The sequence below is a fragment of the Thunnus maccoyii genome, chromosome 11 (assembly GCF_910596095.1).
Source record: "Thunnus maccoyii chromosome 11, fThuMac1.1, whole genome shotgun sequence".
Lineage (NCBI taxonomy): Eukaryota > Metazoa > Chordata > Actinopteri > Scombriformes > Scombridae > Thunnus > Thunnus maccoyii.
The window spans coordinates 30216334-30243879 of record NC_056543.1 but is presented as its reverse complement, the minus strand read 5'-3'; the positions used below and the strand labels follow the sequence as shown (position 1 = coordinate 30243879).

The 27546-nt window shown below is 40.1% G+C and overlaps 1 protein-coding gene across 3 annotated transcripts in view; it reads right to left on the bottom strand.

Moving 5' to 3' along the window:
- Window positions 1-27546, bottom strand: part of sema5ba (sema domain, seven thrombospondin repeats (type 1 and type 1-like), transmembrane domain (TM) and short cytoplasmic domain, (semaphorin) 5Ba) — a 170279-nt gene that overhangs the window by 47409 nt on the left and 95324 nt on the right. For all 3 annotated transcript variants that reach the window (XM_042427063.1, XM_042427061.1, XM_042427064.1), the window contains 4 exons: window positions 13061-13123; window positions 12130-12228; window positions 11761-11974; window positions 2248-2533 (listed from right to left, as the gene is read on the bottom strand). In XM_042427063.1, coding sequence (XP_042282997.1) covers window positions 2248-2533; window positions 11761-11974; window positions 12130-12228; window positions 13061-13123 — 662 coding nt within the window. The remainder of the gene's footprint in view (window positions 1-2247; window positions 2534-11760; window positions 11975-12129; window positions 12229-13060; window positions 13124-27546) is intronic.

Sequence of the window (27546 nt, the reverse complement as noted above, 5' to 3'; positions counted from 1 at the left end):
TGTTCATGTTATGCCCAGTAGTTATTAATAGCAATATCTTTGTTGATATTTTGCGCTGGACTAAAGTGTTGGACAGACTGTCTGACTAATGTCACCATCCTAAGCCTGCCCGTAACCAAGCAAACCTGATGCAATTACACTTCTCTAAACATAAAAAAAAACATAACAAGATCTGCAGTCTACGCACTTTGGCTCCCTGTGTTTCCTCCCTGTAATGAAATGTGTGACACTCCTCTGACTCCCCACCCCACCCCACCCCGCACTGGAGCAATCAAACACCAGCGGGAGTATGAGTCAGTCTGTATATCCAGCCCGGCTGAGAGCTGCATGCATCCACACTGATCATTAGCAACAGCAAGGAGGCTCTATACTCTGGAAAAGTCTCTCCCTCTCTTAATAGGTGGGAAAATGTCGGAGTAGCAAACCTTATGAAATGATGAAATCTGAGGGCTAATGAAAAGAATTTGGAGGTGAAGTGTTACGGTGTGTGTCACTGTTCCCCCATTAATATTCGGTGTCGGTGTTGAAAGGGCTCTTCAGCACAGCTGCAGCTTGTTTTTGTGGGGTTGTTCATCCTTTCTATTCAGCACTGAGGGCAATGTTGAGTAATGCATGGATACTTTAGAGTCACTATACTTTTTATAATGTCTGTACAGATACTCAAGCACTGTCTTGTTCACTGTCCTGTGTGGCTGAAAGTGTATGACTGAAATCTTGTAATATGATTTCTGTAGAGTTATTTTCTCTCTCACTCTAAATACATAACAGAGTCTAAACTGACTGAAGATGATTGCTCTGAAAGTACACCCACCCTCATCCCCCAGTGTGTTTTCATCACGCACACACTGAGCTAATTTAGATGATAGATGTCAGAAAAGTTTCTTTTTTCTAGCTGCAAGTATTTCCCTCTACTTTATTTTTATCAAGCAGCATTATGGCAAGAATAGTGGATCACACTGCATCAGGCTTCCACTGTCATTCAGGTTTATTGAGATGAATTGTCTAAATTTTGCCCATTAGGAAAGAATGCAATTGCAAATTTTGTCCTTGAAAAAGAAAAAGTAATTTTAAGTGGATAATGAATTACCGCTCTCAAAGGAATAATTATCAAGGTTAACAGCAGAACTTTTGAAATGAGTGATAAGTCATGAAAGATTCAGTATATCACTTCTGAGTAATGAACAATGTGTTATCTGCTCATTTGTGTGTCTATATGAACCTTCAGAAATGTAATAATAAGCTGTGGGGGGATCTGCACTAGGGTTTAATCCTGGGAACTGAATTACCTGTATTACCAGGAATTCTTATCAAAATCAAGTCTTTTCCCTGGAAAAATTCTTACCGGAAAGCAGGACTTGTAGCAGGTGTGTGCAAAACCATTTTATATACGATGTACAATGTACTAAAACAAAGACACTAATTAACACTATCATCCAATTGTCATGGCTAAATCCTTAATCCAACCTTGAAATGCTGTTATTATGACAAATTGGATCAACTTTTCAGCTGCAGCAGTTCAATCTGTTTCATTTTCATGCTAAAATGGAAACTTTAGCTACAGTCCAACTGTGTGGAAAAAATACAATATTTTTTAGAATAAATGTGAACCAAGAGGAGTGAAAAATCTATTAACAAACACGCAGTAGGTCCAACAAGTGGCTTAATCATACACATGGGCCTCCTTCACCAACATCAACATCAATGCTCCCCTGTCTCAAAACATAGAAAGAACATGCTAATGGGTACATGACGCATTTTCCTTCGCTGCCTCTCCCAGCAGTAATAAGCTCAAGTCAGCATTATGAATATGGCCAGACATGCTTTCATTTAACCGTTATATTAAAACTGATGAGAGGATGTTATGAAAAACTGAGTTCTGTATGGCTGGCATTGTGTACTTTTGAGAGGAATTGTTGTTTTTCTAAAAAATACTACCACATGATCTAATGATTATGATATGATATGATATGATATGATATGGTTATTTGCAGTTCTGTGTTTGAAATCAATAATCACAAGAAAACATTAAATCCTACTTTGTATGGTATCTATCTACATGGGTGAAGTTTGTGCTGTGACATGAGTTCAAATCTAAAATCACTGCTCATATAAAGATTTCAGTTTCATATTATGACATCTCATCATGTTAGATACCAGATATTTCCAACATTAGGAACCCTCGTGGATTAAATGCTTCCCATGCATGTGTGAACAGGTGTGCATACAGTACATATGATCTCCACTCACACATTGGTCGTGAAGATGCCGTAGATGAGGTCTTGCTCGGGCAGGTAGAAGGTGCTCTGCAGCTCGTTGTAGTAGAAGGGGATCTCTCCAGAGCGGGAACAGTTAAGCCTCGCCTTCATGAACGTGGTCCAGGTGTCCTCCAGGAGAAATCGCCCGCCGATATCGTTCTTGCAGACCCTTGCCACACGGGAGTAGACTGTCTTGCCGCAGTCGTGCTCCACTGCGTTCTCCCTCAGGAAGAAGAAGGTGAAGAGGCCGATGTCGTAGGCTGAGATGAAGTGGGGCTCTGCCGGAGGTAAGAAGGGGGGAGGGAGGGAGGGAGAGGATCATTACACTATAACTCCAGGGAAAAAGAAATATTTGCAACATTTATCTTTAAGATTTTGTTGCCTTGACCCCTGTACTCCCTAATATTGATTGCAATAAAAACTTCAAAATTCCACTGTTGCATTCCTTTTTAAGATGGTCTAGAAAGGATCCTCAATGTCAAATGTGTAAATGAGAAGAGACGGTGCAGAGGGAGGAGGAGAGGATAAAAAATAGTTGCTAATAAATCCATCTGATGTTTTGATGGTAAATCCATGGAGCTATGTCTGTTTAACTGGATGCCCGTGCAGCTTTTATTGCCCTGGGTGACACAGCAAATGATTAATGGCCCTCCCTGCTGGGTGGGTTATCAGGTAAAGCAGACTGAATAACAGTTTGAATGGGACGTTAGTGTCTTCCATTGTAAACACATGAGTCATCACAGAATACTAATTCATCACTGTGGCCATGTTGGGAAATAGAGCTTAAACATGTCCGTCGGCGTCCATGCATCCAACACATCGAGGTTGATTTAACATTCTACACGTGGATCTCTTATGTGCAGACGTTCTCAGACGTTTGTATCTGGCATCTCTGCAGACACCTCAATACAATCAAGGTGAATGGAATTTTGTTTGCACCGCTCACAGCATTGAAAATTACATTTAAAAAACTCAAAGGTAGTGTGTCCTTCTAGAAACAATGTCCTTGTTACTCAGCACAATCAACAGACCTATCTAAATAGTTTTCAGTGAAACCTCCTTCTATCAAAGAAATAGTTCCCAAGTAAAACCCAGTGTAATAGGTGAGAACCTAACCTGGCCAAACCTGGGTTTGGGTAATTTGGGTAATTTGGGTAAACAAAACCTTTGATGCCTAAAAAAATATGATTGTATAGCATCGTTGTCCATAAAAAAGACACATACATATCTAAATGTAATTGTTTTAACATTTTCAGATAAGTATAAAATTAACTAGCCCCATTTGATGCTTAGAAAATAGAAAAGCTCGGGGAAGCAGCTGTGTGCTGCTCTTTATCTGTGGTGGAGAAGTTAACCAGACATGCATTTGACAAACTAACCAGTTAGTCCTCATGCCTGAATTCTTCTCTCTTCTAAAACCAAAACATACTGTTTGAAAACACTTTTGCTCCCCAGCCTTAGGGGGCAGTAATGAGCCCATTACTGCTATCTGCACCAGAATGAGGAAAACTCAAAAACTTACTTGAACAAACTGCACAGAGTTAAAATTTATGCTTCATCGGAAGTGTTTTCAAACAGTTTGTTTTACAGGGTCAAGACTTCATGGATGATTACTAACTGGTTGGTTTAGCTAATGTATGCACATCTGATTAACTTCCCCATGTCAGACAAAGAGCAGCACACAGTCATTTCCCTAAAGCCTTTCTATGACAAAAATAGAAAAAATTACCAGCTCTATGGTTTTAAATAATCCATAATAATCTTGGAGATCTGTTGTTTTCACAGGAAAGTGCAGAAAAAGGGTGATCCAGTTGTTAGACTGTTGGTCACCATGTTGTCTGTCAAAGAGTCGTTGAGAAAGATTTTGTGTATCTCAAGCCGGTATCTGTTACCAAAGTTGACACCAGAATTATTTGTCTAACAATGAAACAATCATAGATTCTTCATAATACAATAACAACCTTCTGACATTTCTGGTTTTTAAGTTGCAGTTTAAAACAATCTAATAAAATAAGCATCCATGTTGCTGTTCTGACACTAAGCTTAGCCATGGCTTCATCAGCCAAAAGTTTTGTTTTTCTACTGGTGTGTTTTCTACTTCTTCGAGTACTACCAGTGTGAAAAAATGATGAAACAAAGAAAATACTCCTCTGCTGCTGTCACTTGAGTTTTCCACTGGGACCCATTTATTTTAAGTGATATCACACACTCAGATACATGCTTGCACACTCACACAAGCATAAACACGAATGGAGGAATAAACCTTAATTTGCACAGATGTATTCACACCCACAAACAAAAAACAATGGAGATGCTGATGTCACACGCACAAACACACACACACACACACTGCAGAGATGACCATGATGGAATGTGCCTCAGGGACTAGCTGGTCCTTTCATAAAAGAATAAGATTTTGAAACAGTGCAAGAAGAAACAAAACCGCTGTCCACACAGCTATAGCAGCCCTCTAATTCCATTTCACATCTGTGATAAAAACAACCTGTGGTTGGACCAACCGCAGATGAAAACACTGGTTTCATTACCTTTCCAGGCAGCTGGATTCGCGAGATCACGACATCACAAGATCATGTGAGAATCCATCTTGTCAGGCTTCAAGTTATGCTCTTGTGTCAGAAACACCAGTGGTCTGGACCAATCAGCGTCCTGTGAGGATTCTCACATGGCAAATCCAGCTGCTTCGCAAGGTAAGACGGTGATAGACAGTGACTGACAGATGGTTCCCTCAATCACCTGCTAAGTATTTTTTGGAAGTGCCTGCCCTTTACCAAACAGTTTCCAAGGACGACTTCTCAGATGGTTCCGTGTAACAAACCATCTGGTGTGTCAGGTTACTGGTTTCAACAAAAACACAATTAGCAGAGTGAGTGTCCCAAACTTTGTAATCAAGATGCTGTATATCAGAGGGACAATGAGGTCCTCAAACTCTGATCTTAGTTATTCTGCATGAATGTGGAACAAGCATGTAAAAAAGTGTGATGGCTAATTTAGCAGGTGGCCTAATCAATTGTTCCAGTTTATGCTTAATGAAGTGGAAGTCTTAATCATTTCATCCTTCATGTGCATTTCTGATCAAAGGCTTAATGAGCAGAAATGTCATTAAAGAAAATAGAAATGAACTGAAAAGTATTATCATTAATATTATGCATGACACCCACAGGTATCATTTAATATTTATATCTTTGACAAAACACCCCTTGTCAAACCAATCACTGTAATGTACACCCCCATTCAGATGGTTAATTGGTACTAACAAGTATTCAGATGAACGAGTGAGTGTTGTCGCCCGTTGGGTCATTAACAATTACAGCAACTGAGGCTGGAGAGACAACCATCATAATGTGTTAGCGTTAGTTTCCCTGTAGCTAAAGGCCATGTGAAGGAGCTAATTGTGTCTGTGAGTGTACTGTATATTATCTATAGTATAAGGGATAATATATGTATATCCATCCTGCCTGAGCTGTGATGTGGATTTGTGCAAGTATCTGTGTGTTTACATACCTGTGTTTATGCATACTGTATGTGTGTCAGGCAAAGGGCAGGTGGAGCTGACAGATTCTGCATAATATTACCGAAGCTGCGTGGGTGTAAATGTGATGAGCAGAGTTTTTTTTTTTCCAGCACCCTGCTGAGTGGTAAACAGATTGTTCAATCTGGCGGGCTGGTTGGGTGCTGGAGGAGTGAAGCTGCCATCACTAACATCACATGATGCTTTAGATCAAACATAGTTGCAGTATATAGAGCGGGGCTATTTGATATTTGCATAAGAGATTCTGTAAGAATGTAAAAATGATCCGTTATTGATATAAGGATGAATTGTCTGTAACCAGTACCCTGCTGTAAACCAGTTTTTTATTTTAATTTACTTTAAAAATGTTTTTCTCTCTCCATGTTTGTTGTTCTTTCTTATACTATTTGTACTCTGTTGAGTTAATTGGTAATCTGGCCAGAGTGAAGACATCTATTAGTTAAAATGAAAGTAAATGTCAATCAATCTCTTACCATTGTACTATTGTACTACTGCACCTGCCTGTTTAGCCTCCTAGAGAGTGCCCTTTTTCTGCTGTTTTTTTTTAACAATAAATAAATAATTCCTGTTATTCCTGCTACATCCAGCATGACACAACAACATACTCAGTACCTCATCTTGATTCTGAGTGTAGCTGACAGAGAATTTATATTATTATATGTTAGTGTTAATAGTTTAGAATGCTGCCACAAGACTACTAACTAGGTCAAATCAACCGTCTCACATTACTCCTATACTCAAATCTCTTCACTGGCTCCCTGTTACATATAGGATCCAATTTAAAATTCTCATTCTTACTTACAGAGCTTTGCACGGTCAGGCCCCTGCATGTGTGGCTGATCTACTACACCCTTACTCATCAGCTCACTCTCTTAGGTCAAATATGCTAAACTTGCTGTCTGTCTCATACACCTGCCTTAAGACCCGTGGTGATCGAGCGTTTGAGGCCATTGTTCCTAAGCTATGGAATGCTCCGTCAGTCTGCTGATTCTGTGGATTCATTTAAAAAGCAGCTGAATAAACACCTGTTTAGATAGGAGTTGCAATAAATCAGCATTTTATGTTTTTATTGTGTATTTTATTGCAGGTTGAGTTTTTTTTTTCCTATTGTGTATTGTGTTTTTTAGTTTTGCACTTCTAAATCAAGTGACTTGGGAGGTCACCTCATCTGTTATGATTTGTTTCTTTTTTTGTATGTTGCATGCAAAGCACTTTGTAACTAATGTCTATGACAAGTACTATACAGATACATTTTACTTACTTACTTTACCATGAGGTACTATTATTGTCATTGCATGCGTATGGATACTGTCACATAAGTTGTTTAAATTAGTTATAAAGTTGTGAAAGAGGTTTGCATCTTTATCCTCCACAAGCTACAAGGTAACAATGATATGATAAGTTTTCCTCCCTTCTGTAACAAGCAGCCAATGAGGTGCATTCAGTGTTGGCCAAGTTAATCTGAGTTTCAAGTGTCAAATTGATCTGCATTAACTATAGTCAGCAGTGATGTTATTGTGTTTGTGTTATTAATGTAAGACATGAAAGTAATGCCTCATGTACAATTACTATAGTAAGCATTTATATTTCCTTTCTTTGTATGTTATGTGTTATGTTTGCTCATCAGGTGAATATATGTATCAGGACAGTGAATGCAGCTACATTTACATGAATGTTGAATGTTAACTGTTTACTAAATGTCATTATATATTTAGGCAAATAGTTAAGTTTAAGCACTTTTTCAGTATTTTTTCAGTATTTTTGGAGGGAAGAAGGAATGTTAACTGTTTAAATTTTTTATAAACCAGTGTCTAATACACCTTATCTAAAGCTTACATGTTGCTTTTTAGAATTGTGGCTTAAATGCATGATGTCCTCCAAGCCTCAGTATTATGATATGTAAATTATATTAAACTAATATGTTGGCACGTAGTGATAGAATCTTAGCCGTACAATATCAGCATCTTCTTATTGGCTGTTATTACTGAGGCAATTATGCCTTTTATGGAGAGGTGGTAAGAGATGAATATGGAGGTGAGAGAGGCAGCCATGCAGCCAGAGGAAATGCATCTTTGTCAGCAGTATTAAGCTGAGTTTCTGCAAGTGAGGATGTCAGTCAGAGGACTACAGTAGGTAAGAGTTGAGCTGGTTAATTTCTTTGCATGTATCATTAATTAACTGTCATGTAGCTGTGTTTGAACCAACCTCAGTCATGGGTTTGTTTTAAATACATACATTTTAATATCCCTTTGACAGTGTTGCAAAAGTAATCATTCCAGGCATATATTAATTATTTGCAAAAATCACCTCTTATGAATTCGGGCCCCTGTCCCTCTAACATCCTCTGCATGTCCCTGTATATACATATATATGAATTCCATTTAGTTTTTCCAAATTCATGACCCTGGCATAAAGCGTGATGGTTCATTAGTATGGCTTCACTTGGATGGAACTGAGCCATCGTTCATTTTATCAGTTCCACCTGTACTTTTCCTGCTCTGACAAATTAAAAAATTCTGCTGTGTCTGGATTTTTTTCATCTGCAACTTTTTCCCCCAATCCACAAAATGCAAACTCACATTGCACAGAAGTCATGGATGTACTGTACGTAGATTTAAATAGGTCTGATGTTCTGCCCATTCACGGTTGGAGAAACACTCAGGGTTAAGCAGGCAGGATTAAGAATGGGAACTTCAAACTGTGGTAAGAATCGATGAGATTGATGCAGCTGCACAGGTTGTTGTAAGCAGACTTACAGAAGAAACAACTCTCAAATCCGTACATTTCTTTGATCAACGCATTCATTCACTCCCTTCTGACTGGTTAGGACAAAGCAAAACTAAAAGCTTGCATCCCACATGTTGGTTAAGATTAGGAAAAGATCTTGGTTTTGATTATTGTAAAGTCAGCGCATCCCTATCTTGTGACTGAAGTCAGAGTTGACCTTATCAATTCTTAACCAAGTGCTATGAGTTGCCTAAAAATGTTAAATATATGCTTAAGTTTAGTCAGAAAAACTTATACCAAGGAATTGGTCCTTTAAATTTGGAAGAAAAGTCTCTGTTCTTTCAGGAAGCTCTCATAGACTCTGAACAGCAACGAGGATTCTGCTGGAATAACTGAGCCAACCTAATTAACACATTCATGAACATTTAATCTGTGTAAAGTTCACAGTACCGGCATAGTAATAATGAAAAGTGTCAGGTTATAATATACAGATCTACGAGTATTATTGGCTGTTACCAGTCAGCTGGTAGCCAAGCAGCTGATGATGATGATGAGTCATGGTGAAGCATAAGTGAAGCAGCTGATGCCAGTCAGTAAGCATTACTTCAGTGCTCTATGTGAACTAACACAGCGCTCCACTTGCCAGGAGCAGGTGTAGAGCAAACGGATGAAACATTTTGCAGATGCATGCAGTATGAAGTGTTTGCAGAAATGTTCAATATAAACTGTAGTAATAGCAGTAGTGTATTTTAGTAATGCATATCAGATGTCACGTGTGTTTATATGTCTTATCATGGTTATACACAGTACAGGGATTGGAAAGCTCTTACTTTAGCTTTATTTTTATTATAGAAATACCAAAACACATTTTTTGGAGAGCAGAAAGTCCGAGAGAATAACAGCAATATAAATAAATATGTTTCACACACATATAGTCTAGGGGGAGGGATTGAGTGAAGCACACAGAAATTGTTTAGATTATTTCACAGGCGACTCTATAGCTCTTCCTGTCATTCAGATGCATGATGGGATACAGCTGGTCAGCACCTGGCAGGCTACCAATCCAATAAGGGAACAGATTGATTAGATCCAGGACCCCCTCCCTGCCTTCGGTTCTCCTGAACTCGAGAGGCTTAGAGCTGGAAATGAGATTTTCATTCACACCCTGAATCCACTGGGAAACAATTCCATAACCCTCACAGAGTCAGCCATGAAGCAAAGCAGGTTTTGTCTGTGATGGCATGGATGTGTGTGTGTGTGTATGTAGTTAGAATGCGGTGCAACATATGTGTTTGACTGTGTGTGTAGCCAGCTGTGATTATGCTGATGAGGACACTATCTTCACTGCTACTCATCTTTCTTTCCTCCCACATATTTAGTTCTTGTGTGAGTGCGTCGCTCTCAAACACGCACACCTCACACACACGTACCTCGGACACACATGGAAGCGCATGCAGCATGCAAACAGTCTGAATACATACAGTATATACAAGTACACATTTACATGCACACACAGGCACAAGTCTCTATGTGGTGTGAAGCATGCTGTGTGTTGTAATTTCACCCTCTCCCTGTCGTGAGGAATAATTACATCGCTCACTGAGTCCTCAGTCTATCTTCTCTGCTTCTCTCTCATCCTCATCCTCTTCCCTACCCTGCAACTCTCTCTCTCATCCATCCTCTCTCACCAGTGCACACACACACACCTTCACACACACACCTTCACACTCTCCCACCGTTTCTTCTCCTTCAATCCTGTCTGTCTCTACTCTGCCTGACTCTCTTAAGTACAAATATTTCACAACCTACAGTACTTCTAGTCATAGCACAAGTGTCCATCAATATTCTAATATTTGTTAGATTTAGTACTGAAACAAATAGTTGATTTATCCATTCCTCAACTGATAGATAATTAATCAATCACATCTTTGATGGATTCATCATTTAATTCATTTATATCAAGCAGAAAATGTGAAACCATCTCTGGTTTCAGCTTAAATATGAGGATCTGCTGCTTTTTTCTATTATTTATCATTTCAAACTGAATATCTTTAGGGTCTCAACATATCTTCAGGTTCCTGCCTGTACCTGCCCCTCGCTGCTGAAACTACTGAATGTTTTATCAGGTTCTGCAGAGTGTGATCAGCTCACAATTAGCAGTGCACACAACAAAATTTTAAGCTTTGTGATTGGATGCTTCTTACTGAAATGCTTCCTGGGAGTCATAGTTGACTTCTCTACTCACGTTTTAATGTCCACGAGCTTACACCTTTGACTTTTACTTATCAAAGAACCAGATATCTTCTAACACAGTTTCTCATCTTTTGTACTGATAATTGTAGTGATAACTGTCACCTGACATTGTCTATGATGGAGAAAATTAATTTGACCTTTACTTTCAGACACACGGATGCCTAAAATAACTCCTCCCTCTTCGCTATACTGCCATGAATCCAGTTATCTAAGCGTTTCTGCATATCAAAGGCGTTAGATGACAGCCTCTTCCAGTGGAAGGTCCATCTACATTTCTGCTGGAGTCAGGATGTGTGTGAATGGATTTCTGCTTCGGTGTGTTCAGAGGAATAGGCACAGCGTCAGCAGCAGGGAGATTATTGACACCGACACCACAAGGATCGACAGCATTTCATGTTCCCGGCCATTCCATAAATCCCATCAATTCCCGTGCCTAACCTGTACTGTGTGTTCCTCACACAACTTCAAATGCAAACAGTCTTTGTAATCCTTTCAAAACACCCCTGTCGGATTGATAAATCTTGGCTGTAACAAAAGAGCCGATTGTGTTGGAAGCAAAAGTGCAGACTTGGCTCATTTGCCGCTCCAGACGGGCTGAGGAAAATGTTTAAAGTAAAAGCAGGAATTTTCACTGATTGTTTGACACAAGTTTTTTTCCCTACAACTTAACCTTGTGCGGATTATTTGAAAAGTCAACGATAGTTTGGACAAAATCAGATTCCTGATCCTATTATATTAGATTTCTCATGCTTGATCCAGTAACCCTGTGAAATACTAAACAAAGCTGTGACTCAAACTAGCTCACTCCTCCATTTCATTAGTATTTATAAATATTTAACAGAACTCACATGAATCCGTGAGATTCATGAAATACTGTATATGATACACATAAAGTTTTCAAATTAGCTTATAAACTCAAATTAACTTATATATTCAGTGTGAGCCAAGGAACATCATATGTAGTAGTTACTGTACCATTGAGCCATTTTGAGTTGTATTGAGCGGTGCGGAGAGGCGGCATGCCACCCAGGCTGCGGTATATGACGGGGTCACGGCCGGAGAAGTCGATGACAGTGGCAGCGTACAGCTCTCCGCTCTCCGTCACCACTGCTGTAGAGTTGTGACGTGGGTCATACGGGCAGCGCGCCACGCCGTTTACCCGATCCAACACGCTGCTCATGTTGCCCACCTGGTATGGATGGATGGATAGAGGGATAGATAGAGATGGAAAGAAAAGGGGAGACGCACAGGGAGAAAGGGAGAGTAGCAGGTGAAGTGTTTTCACCAAATTTCTACAAAATCACACACTCACACACACACACACACACACACACTTATCCGTACCTCTCGAGTAATACACAAGGGCAGGAAAGCATTGGTTCCACAGGTCATGACCTCAGTCTTGTTAACCAGCAGGACTCTGATGTAGTTCTGACATTCAATCTGCAGGAAAGTGGGTGAAAAAGAAATCTTTCAAAAAGTTACAGTAGAGCAGAGAAAAGCTGAGGTAGCAAGCTAAATAGTCTTTGATGTGTTATTGAGAAGAACAATGGGCCGAGTCCTCTGGTATCAGACTGCCATGTGACCAAAAGCGTTGCAATTCAGTGTGTTCGGCTTTCGCTCTTGTAGGGTCCATTGTTCGAAAATACGAATACTCGTTAGCAAATGAATGGAAACCTATTTGTGACATTGACAGAGGCTCACCAATAAGTCAGGTGTGTGCTTCAGTGAAAAGAGTCAAATCTATTTTAACAAAGGTGTGAAATAGATTTATTGGTAATGGAACATTTTATGTATAGTAAGTATAATTTTAGTTAAATAGCACTGCTTTGTGTTGTAGCAAAGAACTGCAGTAATTGCCATGACGCAGGTTTCGAAAAGGATTGATTGTCTGTTTTGTGTATTTGGTATCACCACGCACTCTGTAGGCCCCGTCGGAGATAAAAATGATGTGGCAATCAGTTCTCACAAAGTAATCGAAATAAGACAGCTGATCGAGACATTGGTTATCAGACCTATTTGAAAGGAAGTCATTTTGAGTGTCTCGCTATCTAGCCTGAGGCTGTCTTGCATGCATTTTCCTTCCCTTTGCGCTCTCTCCGCTGCAGGAAAAACAACTCTTGATTTGAGAGTCTGAAATAGCTGTTCTGTACAAACCCCTTCCATGAGCCCCAACAGCCAGAAGATATCAAGATGGCCTCAGTAAGTCAGGCAGCACTGACATGAAGTGTTGTAATTGTATTTGTGGGGAGGGGAGGGGGGGGGTCAAGGTTACCTCTGTTTTGCCTTTGCTCTGACAGGACCTCCTGGTTTCCTCGTCCGGTGCCCATTCTGTCGCCTAGGAGACAAAAACAAGAAAAAGCCCAGGGATGACAAAGAGGCCGAAAAGCAGTCAGCTGAGTCATTCAGACACTACAAAACAGTTACGCAACAGCTGACTGTTGCTAATACTGTAGGCACGCACAAAAAGATGCATGAAAAGACTTTAACCTCATTGCTGTTTGTTTATTGTGTAAACATGGCGACCAGCTTGCCAGCCAAGAGCTTATTCGAGGGTAGCGGGCAAGGTACCCAACAAGGCAGTTGAAGGGCTGGGGACGACATTAGCATGTAAATGGCTTTCTCTCCATCTTCTCCTCTTTTCTCCCCTCTCTATCTTTCTCTCTCAAAAAGTTTGCAGCACTTGCCTCCGCTCCACTGCCCCCCTTTTCACTCCTACCGGCCAATTATATTCCTGATGATGGTTGTGTCTTGCACCTAATTATGGATGCAGGCAGCAGCACTGCACGACTGCGCTGCAATCACACTAATGCATGTGCATACACAAAAGGCTTGGCCACCAGAGCTGCACTGGCTCTTGTTAAGAGGGCTGAGAGATGCCCCTCTTTTGGCATGAACTGTATATATGCAAGGTGCCAGAGGACCCCCTGTTGCATGTCATTGGCCTCATTTTACTCATCCCCCCCCGTCATCTCCTCCTCTTCTCTGATCTCACTGCCCAAGTAGTAAAGTTGCCTCGGTATGTACTATTCCAAAAAAAAATCTGACATTATATGGCTTCAATTTCTCTGACTGTTTGTCCTTATTTCTTTCTCTCCTCTCCCGAAGGAATCATGCATATATTTATCTACATCTTATGTGTGTATTGCTCTCCCAGGACAATTGGCCAGTGAGACAAAGTTGTGACCCAACAGTGGAGCCCGCCAACTGAGGCCAACCAAGAGTCAACACTAAAGTGGGTCAGCATTCCAAGAGCCAAATAGAAGACTCAAACAAACAGCAAACTCCAGGCGAAAAAAAAAAAAAAAAAACTGAGGTGGATTCAGTATGCAGCTCATCTTACACACCTATTATGCAGCCTTGGACAATTTCATTTTTTAGGATGTGAATTTGTCCTGCGGTGAAATCACTCATGTGCTTTTTTGGATCCTCATTTTGCTTTAATTAAAGCTCAGCGGAAGGGACTAAAAACTATATAGCCCCAAGACTCGGAGAGGGATTCTGCTGGGAAAATATAGTTTTGAGTTAATCACATTTTTTAAAGATCCTTGGTGGAGAGAATATAGCTCTTTAGAAATTTAAATGGAAATAAAATATTATAAGCACATTTAATTAGAACTTAAGAGAACTGCCAAAATCTTTCTGGGGACAATTTTTATTTATTAATTTCTTTATTTATTTTTGCTGAGCGCTGCTTTCTGTTTAAAGTCTATAAACCCAGCTCTCTTATTACACAGATCATGGAGTATATCAATGCTTGCAGGAGTGAGAGTTCATGATTTTAGATGATTATCCCCTGCATAAATTCTTGCTAATGACACCAGACTGAACAGTACTGTCCACAGCTTAATGAGCCAGTCAAACATCTGCACATTGTCCCGGGTTTTCCTTTATTGCTTTTATACTAAGCTCATACTCATAAACATTCATGACTGTGTGATTGTGATTAATCGCACCGCCACAAGTGTTTGTGGTGCAAAACGCAACAGGGGAAATAATTCTCTCACATCTCTTCGCATTGTTTTAGATGCAACTTAAAGCTCCACTAATCAATATGATATGTAATAATAATATTTGTTATATTAGCCTGAATTGAAGAACTGCATGTAATGTAAAAGGTTTTGCTTTTAAGCCCGTTTTAGTTCATTGTTTTGGTTTTACAGCACATCAACTGTATGGTCTCAGAGCTCTTATCAATGTTGTTTCCAGTTATAGCAGGCAGCTGCTTTCAACTAAGAAGCTCTGATAAGCTAGCTGTACTCTGCACGCCCAGCACCACACTGCACCATATTAAATAATGTGTCTTTAAACCTGCATTACTTGATTCGTTTGCCCACAGTGTTGTAAACACAACACTGACATATGATCACTGTATTAGCAGAATATTGCCATTCAAGCAGACTTGGAGTGACATTTTCATCCATTTTCATATTTCTGGCTACCTGATGAAGTCAAATCTACTCTTTGAATTCTTTAGTCTCAATCAACTTCTGTGGTAAATATCTGGCTCTTCAGGCCGAGACTGAATCTAAACAGTCAAATAAAACTAAAACAATATTGACAGACACTAAAGTATTTCACAAATCTGAGGAGAACAGCAGAGTTGCTGATAATTTTCTGTGAGTTTGTCACTACAAGCAACCGCTTTGACATTACACCTAGTCATTTGATCCACTGTTAATATAGAAATATGGATTTGGGAAGTTTCAACCAAGCTAAATACAAAAACAGACAAAAACAGCTGTAATCTATAACTGTAGCCACAGCCTAAAGAGGAAGAATGAGACAAATTAATTTGCATTATAAAACTATGTTTAGCCCTTGCAGCCAGTAGAGTACCGGTAAGTGGGCTCTGGCCCATATTGATTGAGTTACAGCTCATCTCCCTGTGTCCCACAGCAGCTCCCTTCAATTAACCTGCTTCAGATTGTGCTGGAGAGAAAGGCTGCAGCAGGGGACAGCCTTCTAAAGTAAACTGTGATTAAAATAAAACTTGAGCTCTAGACACTGAGCATGAAGTAGACAAAGAAGTAAAAAAATATCAAATGTAGTTAAAGTGCTCTACAGGAGCTGGAATATCTAGTCCTGCCAAAACAGTACAGACAGTCAGCGGCATCCTCAAATCCACTTCCCATGAGTACAGTGAACAGCGTGGCACCCGCCATTCGAAGAGCAGCCCCGCCCCCTCCGCGGCAGTCCATCACTCTGCCTGTTGAAATGAAAACACTGCTCCTCCACAGCCCCTGCCTGTCAGCCCCTGACAGCCTGGGGACTGATGGGATGACGTCATTGTAAACACGCACACACACCACACACACACACACACACACACACACACACACACACAGGGTGATGGATGCCTTTGCGATGAATCATGGCTTGCTCGGGGCATTACCATCTTTTCGGCAGGGTCCCGTCTCCAAGGATCCCCATAGGCTTAACCCGCTGACCTTCACCAGAAACCGCCCCCTCCTCTCCCTCCCGCCTCCTCTCTATCCATCTCATCTTCTTCACTCCACTTTGGAACAAAGCTACACTCACACAGAGCCTGTGAGAATACCAGTTCTGCCTCAACATCCTCTCCCTCACATACCTTCCCTCTGTACCAAACCCTGAATGGCCTGACTGCAATCAACAGGATGAATAAAAGCTGTATAATGTGTGGGCAGGATGCAGTGGCGTATTTTTTCACGGACAAATGTCCTTGTTAACAAAAATCCAACAACAAAAGGAAGCTGAGCGATAAAGAAGGAAAATAATTTTCTCTCACATTCTATGTTGAAGCTCCCTTTTGCTGTATATTGTAACATCCTCAAATGTTACTGTCCTCCTCAGTACGCAGGCTCACGTCTGTTAAACAGGAAAGCTTCAGCACAGATTTTGAGAAAAAAAATGTGGTGGTACATATAGGTGGCTTACTCCTCTTCCTCACATACAGCGAGCAAACTCTACCGGATGGAGCACAAAAAATTGTCCAGATAAACTACGAGCAATGTTGCAGAGCGAGAAGGGAATGAGGTGTTTTTTTTTTTGGCATCGCTTGTGAAATTATTTACTAACTAACTCATGTAATTTTCTTAAGTTTGAATAATTTCCTTAGCTAGAATGATTCATTTTTGTGATTTGTACACTGTGATATTTTATATAGGCTTACAATTATCTCTCTTCATCCATGCTGACTGGAGGGGAATCGGAAACGTCAAGGATTTTGACCAATGAAAATAGGTTGGAGATGGAGCAAGTGCAACTTCGTGAAAATAGAGCTAGGGTGAGAGTTTTTTCAAACAAGCGACACATTGCTTAGCCTGTTCATTGACACATGGAGCAATGGAACAATCTGACATTTGCTCGTTTGCATCATGTCCGGTTAGGACGAGGTAGAAGAGATATCTGCAAAGCTTATTAATTTAATATCAAATTAAAAATGACCAATATTCACATTTCTGTTCTGTCACAGCTGTGGTTAAGCTTTGGCTTTAGACACAAAATCCACTTGGTAAAAGTAAGTGAAAGATTGTCATCACATCCATAAGAAACCGACTTTGATTGTTTGTACTGTAGGAAACAGGAAATAAACGAAGGTACATTGTGTCAAAGTCACAAACTTTACCCACCCGGCCTGTGTCACATTCCCGCACTGCTGCTGGACAAGATCCACTGCCAGCTGGTGTGCAAATGCATCCCCTTGACGCATGAGTGGAGTACCTCACTTGTAGTTCAATTGCAGCTCTATTCTGGCTCTGCTATCTTTACATGCTGGGTCTATTCTTGCCAAAACAGCTTGCTTCTATGAAGCCTGAAATTCACTTTTAGCGATTTAAGTTTTTCTTGTTTGTTTATGTTACTTTTCCTTCGAAGTCTGTGAAGCGAGTCAAGGACTGCTAAGGTTTTCTTTCTGATAATATACACTATTCAAGAAATACAGATACAAAGTAAAGTACACTAAGGTTTCCCGCAGCAATTATTACATCATTGCCACCTACATAATTCACACAGACAATAGATGTTCTCGTCAGGTAAATGTCAACATAGGTCGTTTTAGGTATTTGAACCAATATGATCAATTTGTTCTCCTCCAGATGTATAAACAATGTGTATGCACAAAAAATATGCATACATCATTCCCCACACATAAACTGCTATTTATAAAGACAGCATTTCTGCACCTCATACATACTTCAGACCAGACGTACACATGTTTTTCTAGAGCCAGCTGCAGGAGACAGGATCAGGTGGAGATGGAGACACAAGGTGAGAGACAGAATACGTAATATGACAGAAATAATAACATTGTTGTTGTCTGCACTGATGTGATTTTTACACTTCAATAAAATGCCAATGAAAGGCACATTTATAAAGGTAATATTGCCTGATCACAGTACTTTTGTGTGATCAATTGTATCATTATTTCAATCCACATAGGATACATCATTTCATTTAGCTTTTGTTTTGATATGAGTGCTATAAACTAATCATTGATTACATGTCTGATGTTCAGTAATGATGATGCCGATGATGGTTACATGTATGTAACCGCAACACAATGCAGCACAATCAGAGCTATTGCACTTCTTTCCTGTTTGTTTAACTGACAGGTCTAAAGAGAGTGGAGCGGGCAGCATATTGATATATAAACAGATGATTTATGGCTGACTGTGGGAGTGGAAACAAAGCTCACACATGTGCGCCTGGTTCCACAATGACAGAGATTTACATAACAGACCCATGCATGCACAGCATGAATCCACACTGAGTTTTATGCATCTGGCCCCTGGTGAGGACAATCTATGCACAAATATTAATGTCAAATTTGTAGATTTTATAGACACAAAATAAGAATAAATATGAAAGAGAAAATGAGAAAAAAAAAACACTTTTCATGTAATTTAAATCACTGTCCTTGATGCAGAAAATTCTAGACAATTAAAGAATCATCTGCTTCTCGGAGACACCAAGTTACAGCCCATTTTTCATGCTCAAAATCAGCCCTGGGCCACACAGCCTGTTTATTATTTGTGCCTGTAGCTTCAGATACATGTTAGAGTTAATTTCCATCTATTAGCAAGGCCAACAACAATATGCTCTTCCCGCCATCAATTCCCCCTCCAAACCTAAGCCTGACACCCCATTTCTCCCAATTTTGCCACTTCTTAGACTCAAGAATATTTTTGCCCCCGGCATCCTAAAGGAGGGAAGAAGAGGGGGAATGATGAATTTTTTATAGGCAAATAAAATTGCAGAAAATAAAATTAGTAGCAGGAAAGGGGATTCATCACTTTTACTGCAGAAAGATGGTGACTGGGCTTGAAAATGAATTCTATTTTTACGACAGACAGAGAGAAAGAAAGAAAGAGGGAAAGAATGAGAGATGGAGAGCCGGAAACACTAATGAAGTAAAGAGAGTTTGCGAGCAGTGGCGGCTGCAAATGTGGTCCTTCCTGAAATGTGGCACTTTGTTGATAAGGCTGCCTCTCTCTGACACACTGCTAACATCATGTGTGACAACTAATTATAACTCATGAATATTGTAAATAAGTGTGTCAGGGGAGTAATAGTTGTTTGAATAGGAGCTATCTGGCACTTGTTACAGTCCAGATAGATTTGTATTCCAGTGCAATGGGTTCGGACCTAAATGGTGCGAGTTAAGAGTAGGAAATGATTAACTATATTATAGATAATAAGCTATTTCTTTAACATAGAGCCTTAAAAATCCAAATAACATGCCTGTATTATGCAAAAACTATGCTATTATTTAATATATAAAGCTTACATAATTGTTTAAAAACAGTAAACCACTCGTTCTGACTAACATGCCCTGAGCATGACAGTGTATTAGTCCTACAGCTCTGTAATTCATAGTGACTTAAGAAGAACATTTCCTTGAAACATTTATTCACTCAACATGCTCTGGGCCTTAAAGACAAACAAAAAAAATTAAATATATCATCAATTGGAAGATATTTGTATGGGAGTGTAAAATATTCTGTAAGTCTCATAAACTTCCTCCTCGTGTTTTCTTCTTCACTCATCCTGATACACTTGACTGCAGGCTTTTTCTTCTATATGTAACTTTACCGCTGAGACAGGGGAGGAAAAAAAAAAAGAAATCTGCATATTCATTCACCACCTCACTAAAAGAGAGATAGATAGATCTATCTACGGTTTCTGTTCTCTTCAAGGTGTCCTCATTTCAAAGCATCCTACGCTTCTTCTTCCCTCCTATTTCTAGCCCTTCACTTCTCAACATGATCCTTCCTCCACTTGATTCTTTACGTAATCTGCTGTACCAGGTGAAAACCAACACCCCACACACACACACACACACACACACACACACACACACACTCAGGTCTTGACAATATGGCCAATTTTTGGCACAAATTGACGCCCATGTGGTGCAGAACAGAAACACTCAGCCAACGACGCAGCGATACAGGACTGAACCCCACCAGTAGTGTTCACAGTTTCACACCTCTGACGAACAGAATGTTTACATCACACCCCAGATTATGTTCAGTTTTAATCTTTTATTTCCAAAGTTACTCAAATTATTACAATATTTATGTCAACTGTCTGTATGCGGCGTGATGTGGCAAACGACCCATGTACCATTCCAACACTTTGACCTCCACACCTGTACTTTCTGTCATCCTGCATCCTGCTTTCTGCTAAACAAAACAACAAAAATTCAATTTTTTCGGAGAAAAGGCTGTCTTGTCATTGTGCCTGTTGCTACCATAGTGAATCCTATAGACGGCTGGGATCCTGAGGCTGTAAGAATGAAACTGCATGCTTGTTATGCTCTGCAGGTGAGGCTATTGGCTGACAGAAGAAACGAGGCGGATTGCAGCTTAATGTATATTGGAGCTGACACATGCCCCAGCCAACAGAGGCAGAGTGCACAGGTCTGTGGTCAGGGATGCAATGCCCTTCAAGTATCAAGAGATGGAGGAGAAAAGCTGGACCTGTGGCAGTGATTTTGACGATCTTGTTCTAATGGAGAAACCTGCCTATGGAGAGATGTGTTTTGGAAGCTGAATATGCAGTGTAATCAAGTATGTCTTCAAAATAAAAAGTGGAAAATCAGTCCATCAATACTGAGTATGAGTATAGATCTGTTGTGGCAGAAAGGTTTGGACAGGATTTCGACAACTCCTGCACAAACATACTGAAAAGCCGTTTTGAACTTCAGAGGTGTGGCAGACATGCCGAATGTGGCTAAAACGGATGCGAACCATCTCATGACACCTCTGCTTGAGCTCCTTGCTGTGAGTTCATTTTATAAAAAACTGCTGGCTGCTGTTTATTTACTTTGGCGCTTGGCGTTCATTTGCTTTTCATGCTGTCCAATTTTAGCGTTTCAACTGGGCTCAGTTGGGTATTAGTATCAGACATACTAGCTTTATAGAGCTCAAGCAGATCCCAATATTGAAAAAAAACTTGGATTGGCCCCAATCCTGAGGAACTAATCAAGATTTTTTTTTTTTAAACATTAAAAAATATTTTCAATGACAATATTAATTTATACTTTGATATGTAAATGTACCAGAATCAGTCTTTTAGCGACAAGTGATTTTCATGTGATTTTAATTTTCCCTACATGCTGAACTGGCCGTTTGCTGGCAAAACATGAATAAATTAATTAATAAATAAATAGACAGATAAATAATTACATAAATAAACCATAAAGTAGGTTCACATCCACGTTTCTATACATATAGGGTTTCCAAAGCCACGTGTAAAACCACAGGCGAATGAGACAAGACTTCCCAGCCCTTTGTCTCGCAGCTCATTGTGTCGAAATACTGAGCCATGGACACACCCACATCCTCTTCTTTGTGTTTCATTCTCTCACACACACACACACACACACACATACACACACCGTCCATTCACATATTGATATGATCTACACACACACACACACACTTGTCAACCACCACACATGGCTGACATAGTGTGCTCATACCTCTCTCTGTCAAACACCACCTTCTGACAGACTGAATCAGTGCAGCATGAGGTCGCTAACCTTACACCTTTGTCTACACGCTGCTGCAGAAATGGAGGGAAGCAGTCTGAGGGAGTGTTCAGAGCGAGTGTGTCTGCAGTTCAGCACACACCCGACCATGTTTAAAGTTCTGACTAAATGTGTAGGCGCAGACACCAGCTGACAGTCACACTGCAGGAGGAGTGAACGGCAAACAGAATCATTCAACCGTGGATGCTACACCTACAACACCTAGCTACAACACAGCTGACATCTCCCTCTGTTTCAACCTGACAAAGCAGTACTTAGACAAATACTTCATCCTAAAGCACCATGTATCCATTATAGTCTTTATTACAAAATTAATTTCAGGAATGGCTGAACCACCAGAGTAAAGAAGCAACTAAGCAACATAAACTAGTGTTTCCTCTGTATTCATCTCACCGCCGCTGCAGAATTCTGAGCACCGCTGCTAAAATTTCACACCATCATTCACATCAATGGGCTACTAATGATTTTCACTCACACACTGTGCGAGCGTGATAACACCCTACGTTATCATGGAATTGATTTGAGTCATCAACTAGTGAGTCAAATCTCAGAATCCTCCCTCTCCTCATTCTTTAAAGGACTTCTACGTGAAAGGTACTGTTATAAGAGTAGCGTAGCAGCTTTAAGGAATAGGGCAGTGCGTAATGTGTGTGCGTAGTGAGTGTGTTGTTGAGCAAGCGGAGAGAACGAGCAGCAGAAAAGTGACAGTGAACGCGAGCGGAGCAGAGGAAAAGGTTAGCAGTGAGTTGTCAGTCTGGCAGTAAATGTAAAATACAGACTACACTTTCAGTTAATAAATGCTGCAGCTTCTCAAGACCAAGAAAAGTCTTGTGTGTTGTTTCCTCAACTGCTAAAAAAGTGAAGGGGCGAAAAGTGATAATGGGTTAGCCTAACCTGACCAGGCTCACTTAAGGTGGACTGAACTTTAAGGTGGACCAGCTATTCCCATTTCACTGTCAATCTCAGTTGCCTCTGAACGAGAAGTGCTGAACTGCTGAGTCCCTGCTACCACTGCAAAGCAGTCAACCTAGTGGAAACACTGTAAGCAATATGGGAAAAAGTTTGGTGCATACATGTACACTAGGAGAACAAGGTCCAGGTGTGCAGAGATAAGCAGGATGAAAGGAAACTGAGGGCATCTTGTGGACAGGTGGGGAATGACAAGGTCTGAAAAGTTGAAAGAAAATGCAGGGGGTAAGAACAGGGAGGTTGTGCAGCTGAAGGGGAAGAAAGGGAGACAGAGCAGGTGTCACCATGACACCCGTCCCTCAAAACAATACTGAATTCTTCCTTTGCTGAGTATAAATATGATTTTCTACAGAAAAGCCAAACTTCACAAATGCGTCAGATGATTTTAAGGCACTTGACATTTTCTTGGATACTTGGTGCGAAAAACAGTTTGCAGAAGTGAAGAGGTTGAAAGTGGGATGAAAAATGTGTTGCAGAATATAAATATACTTTTTAATAAATTTCTACCATGGACCTCCTTTTTGAAAATGTTAAATTCTTCCAGACATAGTGATATTTGTGGAGTTAATTAGTAAAGTAGCTGTATTGCAGTGGGTATTACACAAAAAAAACTAATTCAATCAATCACAACTGGGGACAGGAAGTTGTTTTCTCCTTTGATATAAAAGTGTTGAGTTGAGAACACTGTATGGCTCAGTATGTTCTCACAGCCTGTATGTGCTTGCCCACTCACCCAGCTGCTGCCTCCCACTCACTGTAATTCCACATTAGGGAGGCTGGCAGGTGAAAGCAGACAGTCTCTCTATGATCAACCAACCAGCACAATGGACTATTCCTTCTCTTCTTCAAACACTTACTGTACTGTATGCACCCACACACATACAGATAAACATGCAGGTAACACAGATGAATGTGCACACTAGCATGGTTTTAAACACAATATATATATGCATAAGGCTCATCATTTTCTGATGTTATATAAAAAGAAATGTAGCAATTCTGGAAATACAACTGTCTTAATTTTATGCATTTTGTTTCATGGCGTTTTTGTCAGGCAGCAGCTAACACAACGTTTGGGTGTGTGGGGACATTAATTCAGGTGAAAATCAATCAAACCAAAAAAGAAAAAAGAAAAAAAATCAGCCGTGTGTATACATATGTGCAGGTACCATTGCACACACATTCTGGATGCAATTAAAAATGACTAAGCTCTCCAAGCCAGGCTGGCCATGCTGCTGCAGCACATTACAGGGTGACAAGTAGCCCCCCTCTTGCTCTCAGCTCCGTAACTCACATATTATCCCTCCATTCTGACAAAGCCTGCATCAATAATTAAATCTCTGGCCAAATTGCGGCACAGAAATTAATGAGGAGTGTGAATGAAATCGGCCATGACTCGGTGTAAGAGCGCGTAGCTTGATACTGTGGGCGAATCGAGGGTATGAATATCCGAGAGGGTCAGCTTAATGTCCATCCACGGCCTTTCATTCATTTTGATCCCCTGATTTCTTCATGATTCCACTCTGTCCTTCAGCACTGTGACAACTGTAGCTGTAGAGGAGAAATCATAAAGATATATATGGAACACACCCCACGTCACATTAATACTACGTGCCTGAGAAAAGGTCAGAGTGTCCTTAGCATAACCATATGCTGATCCCTCCTGTCCCGAAGGAATTTCAAGCCAACAAAACCATCTAAAATAACAGACGCATTTATTTTTCTACTGGTATATTGGGACATTCCCAACGATCTCTGTTGATGAGGGCATTTGCACAAGGCATTTCCTGTTTAAAGGAACAAACAGTGACAACAGACCTATTGACCCCTTAGGTCAGCTCTGCTCTCCTGACCTTGATCCATCGTAAGGAAACGATGCACGCTGGGACCAAAAAACAGCAGGCAGTCAGTGAACCAGCTGCTCCTTCCAGATGTAACTGTCATTTTCTTTAGCAGAGTGAAAACCTGGTTCCACTTCACTTTACAAAACTTAATGTAGTTATGGTCAGATTTCAGTGCTGCGTTGATCTTGTAGATGGATAATTGATTTAAATCTGAAATTTATTTTAACCTCCTACTGAATCTTCCTGTTTCTCCGTCTTTACAAACTCATACTGTGAAACCACGTCATGTTCAAACCCACCAAACTTTATTTTAAATTCTACTGGAAGTTTACAAAGATACCATATATTCCATCCATATATAAATACACAGTAGGGAACAACATTTATTTCTTTGAGGGTAGAGAAATGAAATTTCATCTCTACTTACGTTTTGATTTGCCAGCTACCAATTTTACACCTTAAAGTTAGTGAGTAAAATGTTATCATAGCCATTTTTTCTTCAAAGAAGTAGAATCTGTATTGCAGAGCTGGTCCACATGCTCAAATTCAACATCACAATATTAATAAAATGTTTTTTCCAATAATGGTGGAAAGTAATTATGTACATTTACTCAAGTACAGATAAGTTTTTATACACAAAAAATAAGATCAGCTGATCAGCTGATGATTAAATTTTATAATGTAAACTATCCAGCATTGTATGAAGCAGTGAGAAACAGCCCCCCCTCACCCAGCTGCAACATTAAAATGGTGCTTCCACATTGATGGAACATTAAAAATCCAATAATATATAATATAACTCTCACGGGGGACATTTTTCTGCACAATGAGTACTTCTTTTGATAACTGTAGTACATTTTCTTGCTAATTCTTCTGTACGTTTGTAAAACTAGAACTGATACAATTGCAACAAACAAAACTCTGTTATGTATAAAATCATATCGTGTAAAACTCATTTAGTTATTTTTTTTAATTATAACTGCTCAGTTTATTTAATTGGACAACATTTTTTTAAAAATAAGAACATTATATATCATGACAATTTGATTCCACAGATAGTTTATATACACCAATACTGAATTATCACCCAGACCAGCCATATTGTCAGCATTTGGATATATTTTAGGGATAGATATGTAAAATGTGACACGGTGGTTTCATGATGACAACAAGGTAAAAGCATTAACCAGAATTAAACGGCAGAATAATTAAATACTGTACATTCATTAGTCACTGAACCTACAATTTTAAAAAAATTAAAACTGTAGAGAGAATACTCAGTGAGAGCAATTAAACCAAAACTGAAGAGCAACAAAGGAAATGTAATTTCTTATACCTCTGCTTTTCTGATTACAATGATAACACCACACTGCAGTTTTGCTTGAGTGCCACTGTGAGTCTGTATCCCAGCCTTGCATTTGGTAAAGAGGTCTTCAGCTCTGAAGAGGCAGACTATGATGTTGCACAGCAGGACGGCCACCTGCGGGCTACTCATAATCAACTGGCTGTGGGAGCCGGAGACCACAGCTCAACTCAAACAACCCTGAACACAAACACCACGTCAAGGACAAATCCCAGGCCCCGAACACACAGGGGACCACTCCTGTCTCACAACTTCTGACATGGTCTCAGCAAGAAAACTAACAAAATACTAAAAGAAAAGTCTCTGACTTGGAAAACAAGGACATAAGAAAATATAGGTCACCTCAAGAGTAAGTAAGTCTTGCTCTTGAAAAAAAGGAGGCACAAAAACCGAGACTGCACTTTGGGTCCCCTTATTTCAGGGATAATGGCTGTTGAAATTGGGTAGCTCTGCAAGGGAATAACCAAGAACTCATTCTTTTTTGGAAAGAGTGAAATCACAAAAAAGCACTGTTGTCCCTTTCCACAACTCCACTACCCCCCCCCCCCCCCATGCATCTACAAAAAGGGCAAACCAATCAGAGGAAAACGCTTGACTGTGCTCTGCCACACGGAACACTGCAATTCAACAGCAGCACACCTACGGGATCAAAGTGAGGCTGTGTGTGTTTTGGAGCTTAAAGCGACAAAATCAAAAGTCAAGCCAGACTGTTTTCACTGGTTTGCACATGTTTTCCAGTCCTTTCCCTCCATGTCTTGGTTTTGCCAGTGCTGTGATACACACGGTTTGGATGAATGAGCAGCTTTGCAGTGGCATATACATTCATTATCATCTGTGGCACTGAAGTAAGTGTTTACAGTACTGTTTAGAGTAAAGGTCTGCATATTGATTTACAACCTGATTGTTCCATACAATGCTTAACTAGCAGAGAAACATAATGGACGGGAACAAAGAAAAAGATTAAATGGAGGAATGAACTTGATAGAAATGCAACAGCAGTTCCACACCAGGAGCAAATATAATGCTCTCCTGAGTAGAAATGTCATACAGACAGAGGTCTTGTGATTTTTTCAGTAGATGGGATTAAGAGAATGAACGTGTGCAATGGCAGAGGAGGTGATAGAGAAAATAGTGGAGCGGTGGGTTAAGGAAGGTGGATGGATGGAGACAGATATGTGGAGATCCAGACAGTAATATGGTGTTTACATTCCACCTCTACGTATGTTGCTGCTGTCTTATCTTTGCAGAGATTATCTGATGGACTGACAAAGGCCTCTCTCTTCCCCCTCCCATTTCCTACCTTTGCTTCTCTGCACATATCGCTAAGAGTGGAACAAACAAATTATATTTACTCCTGTTGCTGTCTATAAAGAGCTTTTCAGTGTTAAGTGCACTTTAAACTAACCACTTGATCCCAGCTGTCCACACTTAAGCTTAATGTGATGTCAGTCTCTAACAAGACCTTCATTTTGGAAAAAGGTCAAGATCTCAAGTGAGTTTTTTTTAAATGATGTGTTTTCTTAATAACTGATATATTTTTCTTTTCT